At 29.8% G+C, this 3780-nt stretch overlaps 1 protein-coding gene across 1 annotated transcript; it reads right to left on the reverse strand.

The window, feature by feature from the left end:
* Positions 1-1559: 1559 nt before the first annotated feature.
* Positions 1560-3326, reverse strand: LOC104648538 (uncharacterized). The gene is made up of 3 exons (XM_010325866.1): positions 3038-3326; positions 2180-2278; positions 1560-2062 (listed from the first exon to the last, which is right to left on the reverse strand). The coding sequence occupies exons 1-3, from the start codon at positions 3324-3326 to the stop codon at positions 1560-1562; spliced, it is 891 nt and encodes a 296-aa protein (XP_010324168.1).
* Positions 3327-3780: the final 454 nt, after the last annotated feature.

The following is a 3780-nucleotide window of genomic DNA, read 5'->3' on the forward strand; positions in this document are numbered from 1 at the left end:
AGCGTATCACTGCTCCAATTGAAATACAATAGCTGTGCGTTTGTTGATGATACTTCTTTATGTTTTAAAACTAGTTAATTTATGTTTCTTAAACTTTTATGTTGCTTTATAATTTGCATACTTATCATTTTGATTAACTTTTATGTAGCACATAATTCTGCATACTTATCATTTTTTATTATCTTTTGTTTAGCAGTTTATTCTGCATACTTTTCATTTTGAATTTACGTATATATATTATGTTAGTTGAATCCATGTGTTGTATTTTTGTATGTTGTATTCATCGTTGTTGTATTACATCATTCATTAAGTCACTTACTTGTAGTTGTATTGTTTATTCAAATGTGCTCACATTAGTTATATTATATAGTGTCAAATATTTTTGTTTATGAACATTAAATCACAGTTTCTCAAGTCATATTTTTTAGTCTTATTGCATATACATATACATATTGAAGAACTGGTTATTATATTTTGTATGTTGTATTCATAGTTGTAAAATTGTTGTATTACATTATTCATTAAGTCACATTACTTGTAGTTGTATCGTTTTGTATTAAAATATAATTTATTTTTATATGTGGTCACATTAGTTGTATTATGTAGTGTCAAATATATTTGTTTATGAACATTAAAACATAGTTTCTCAAGTCATATTTTTTAGTCTTATTGCATATACATATTCATATTGAAGAACTCAGCTTATTAATATACAGTGTAATAGGCACTAATATGAAGTGAGCTAACAAACGACTTTTATTACTATACAAGTAAATACGCGCAAACGAACATATTTTGATAAAATATTATTCATTGAACATTATGAAAATATCAATTACAAGGATAAACGATTTGTACGAACACATGTAAATTTATCTTTCAAAACAAATTCAAACATATCTAACTATTCAGTTCGTGGTGCATTCCTGCATGATCGCCTATTATGTCCATTTTGACCACAAGTACTAGAAGAATTCTTGTTCTTCTTTCCATATAGCTCACTGTACGTCTTATTACAAAGCTTTTTTGGAGGCCTACCAGGTAGTTTTATGAACTTTGGAGGCTTAACTATTTCATTCTCTAAATATGCAGGCACATTTCAATCTTTTCGATCAGGTAATGGATTTATTCGATTAGCATATGTAACAAGTAATGTATTTGGCTTGTAAAGGTTAGAAAAATACGGTTCAGGATCAAGAAATTTATTCTTCAAAACAACCCAAGCGTGCGAACATGGTATTTCATCCACTTGAAATCTCCTACATGTGCAAGTTTTCTTTTCAAGACAAACAATAAATGTTTCCCCTTCATGAAGAACACTGTGCACATAATTACTTGTCGCAACTACCTATTACACAAAGTTAAAAGGAAGTTAAATCATACCAGTTATATAATCTTTAATTTTTACTAAATTAAATACAAAATACAACAATTTTAAGGAAGCATAAACATACCGTCATACGCAGTGAAAGTTCTACATTTTCAGCGAGCAGTTCTTGTGCTTTACCTCAAAGTGTCGTGAATGTATTTGAAGCAGATGTATGGTTTTTGAAATTCCATCAACCAAACATTTGTCTAATTTCCTCAACAAAATGATATATAGGTAATTCTCCTGCTTCCACAAGGCATGCATTTATGCATTCAACTATGTTTGAGGTCATCACAGTGCCTTGATCAACTGGTGCATACACTCTTGCCCATTTGTCATAACCAGCCAATTCCAAATAATTTTTCCCCCTAATATCAACATGTTCTACTTTTTTCATCAGTTCATTAAATTCAGAAAGTTTGTATGCCTTTGTCATTGCATAAAACGCTTCTGAAAGACTGTCATGTGACTTTTTGTAAAGTGTCTTCACGTTCTTCCTAAGATGAAACGTGCAAGCATAATGTGGTATATTGTATATCCTCGAAACTGATTTTATAATAATCTCGTTTCTGTCGGATACAACACACATTTTATCCTTTAAACCATGAGCTTCTCTAAACTGTTCAAACAACCAAGTCCAAGATGCATCATTTTTCGAATCAATAACACCGTATGCTAGGGGCAATATATTTCCTGAACATATACAATGCAAATGCTAGGATACATATCGTCAAATACAACAAATACATGTTTAATGAATATAATAATGCGCGTAATTCTTTAAAAAAAATATAAATATCTAATAGTTACCTGCTCCATCCAATGTGCTTGCAGACACAAATATGCCATTATAAGTCCCCCTGAGATGGCTTCCGTCTACTACAACTATGGGCTTACAACTTTCAAAACCTTTTATGAAAGGAAACAAAGCTATAAAGACATATAAAAATTCATTTTCTTCCGTCTTCTTCGATCTTATATGTGATCCATGATAAGTGGTGTCCAATATGTATAAATAACTGGGTAATTTACTATATGAATCAGATGGTGTCCCCCTTAATGAATTTATTGCCTTTTGCCTAGCATTCCATGCCACAGAGTAAGATACGTCTACACCAAGTTCGAGTCTAACATCAACTTGTATGTCTTTCGGTGTCAACTTTCTTTTATGATCAACTAGCTTGGGATTTATTATACCTCCAACAAGACTGCGTATTGCTTGTCTCTGACTATACACCTTATCTTTTAATGAACATGTATGCTCATCTACAAACTTTATAATTCTAAACATTCCCGATTTATTGATGTTGGAAGCCTTCATTATCCATCCACAATTTTCAGATACACAAACAAGTGTATAACTACTCGAATTACAAAAGAAAATGAACAAAATAAATTAAGACATGATATTATATGGAATAATTAATATAACAACAAAATCTAAAATATATTTAAATACAAAATACCTTACTAAACTTGATCTTTTTTGTCTTGCACTGAAATCTATTATCAATGGCATATTTCATCATCACAACTTTCAAAGTATTTTTATTCTTATAAACTTGATCCTTAATGACTTCTTTATGATTCATATTGCAGATAATAGAATTACTTAACTCAGCACTGATTAATGACGCACTAATAACTATTGCTTGGTTATAGTTGTACTTCTTCCGTTTATCATACACATGCCAATATCTTCTTCATAATGATTTCTATAATTTATGTCACGATCATTCACAAATACAATTACACAAATGGGATACTTTGCGAATTCTCGAACTTCTTTCTTCAATGAGACATATACCCCTATTCCCATCTCGTTGTGTATCTCCAAAGATGCAATGCTACCTTTTATTTTATACTTAAGTTTTAATCTGTTATACCTCAAATCTACGCCAATCTGATTAGCAACTTCATCAACTAAATCTTTATACGATGCATACTCTTTAATCATAATTGCCTCAGTTGTGTAATCAACATAGCAATTATCTTCAGTTCAATGTCCAGAATGCTTTATTATAAAAGCAATGCTCCCCACATATGCTTTATAGTAAAAAAAGTCAATACTAAATACCAAAATAATGACATTATCATTAACTTGTATAAAGAATACAAAACAATAAATTTACAATCGTAATTCAACCAAAAGATTTGAATATTATTATTTGTCTAAATAATTGATGCATCAAATAAGTATTCTGTTGGATATACGGTTTCGTATACTAAAGTTAAAAAACGACATCAAATCATAATACTATTATAAAAAAGCGCAACATATCACAATCAAATACAAAACATATAACGATTAATTAACTAAAACATACCTGAATTTTGACTTTTCGTTTTTGTTTATTTTCCAAAAATCGTTTACCCAGTTTATTTGACAAACAATAAAATCGCAATAATTT

This window comes from Solanum lycopersicum, chromosome 7 (assembly GCF_036512215.1).
Source record: "Solanum lycopersicum chromosome 7, SLM_r2.1".
In the NCBI taxonomy this organism is placed as follows: Eukaryota; Viridiplantae; Streptophyta; class Magnoliopsida; order Solanales; family Solanaceae; genus Solanum; species Solanum lycopersicum.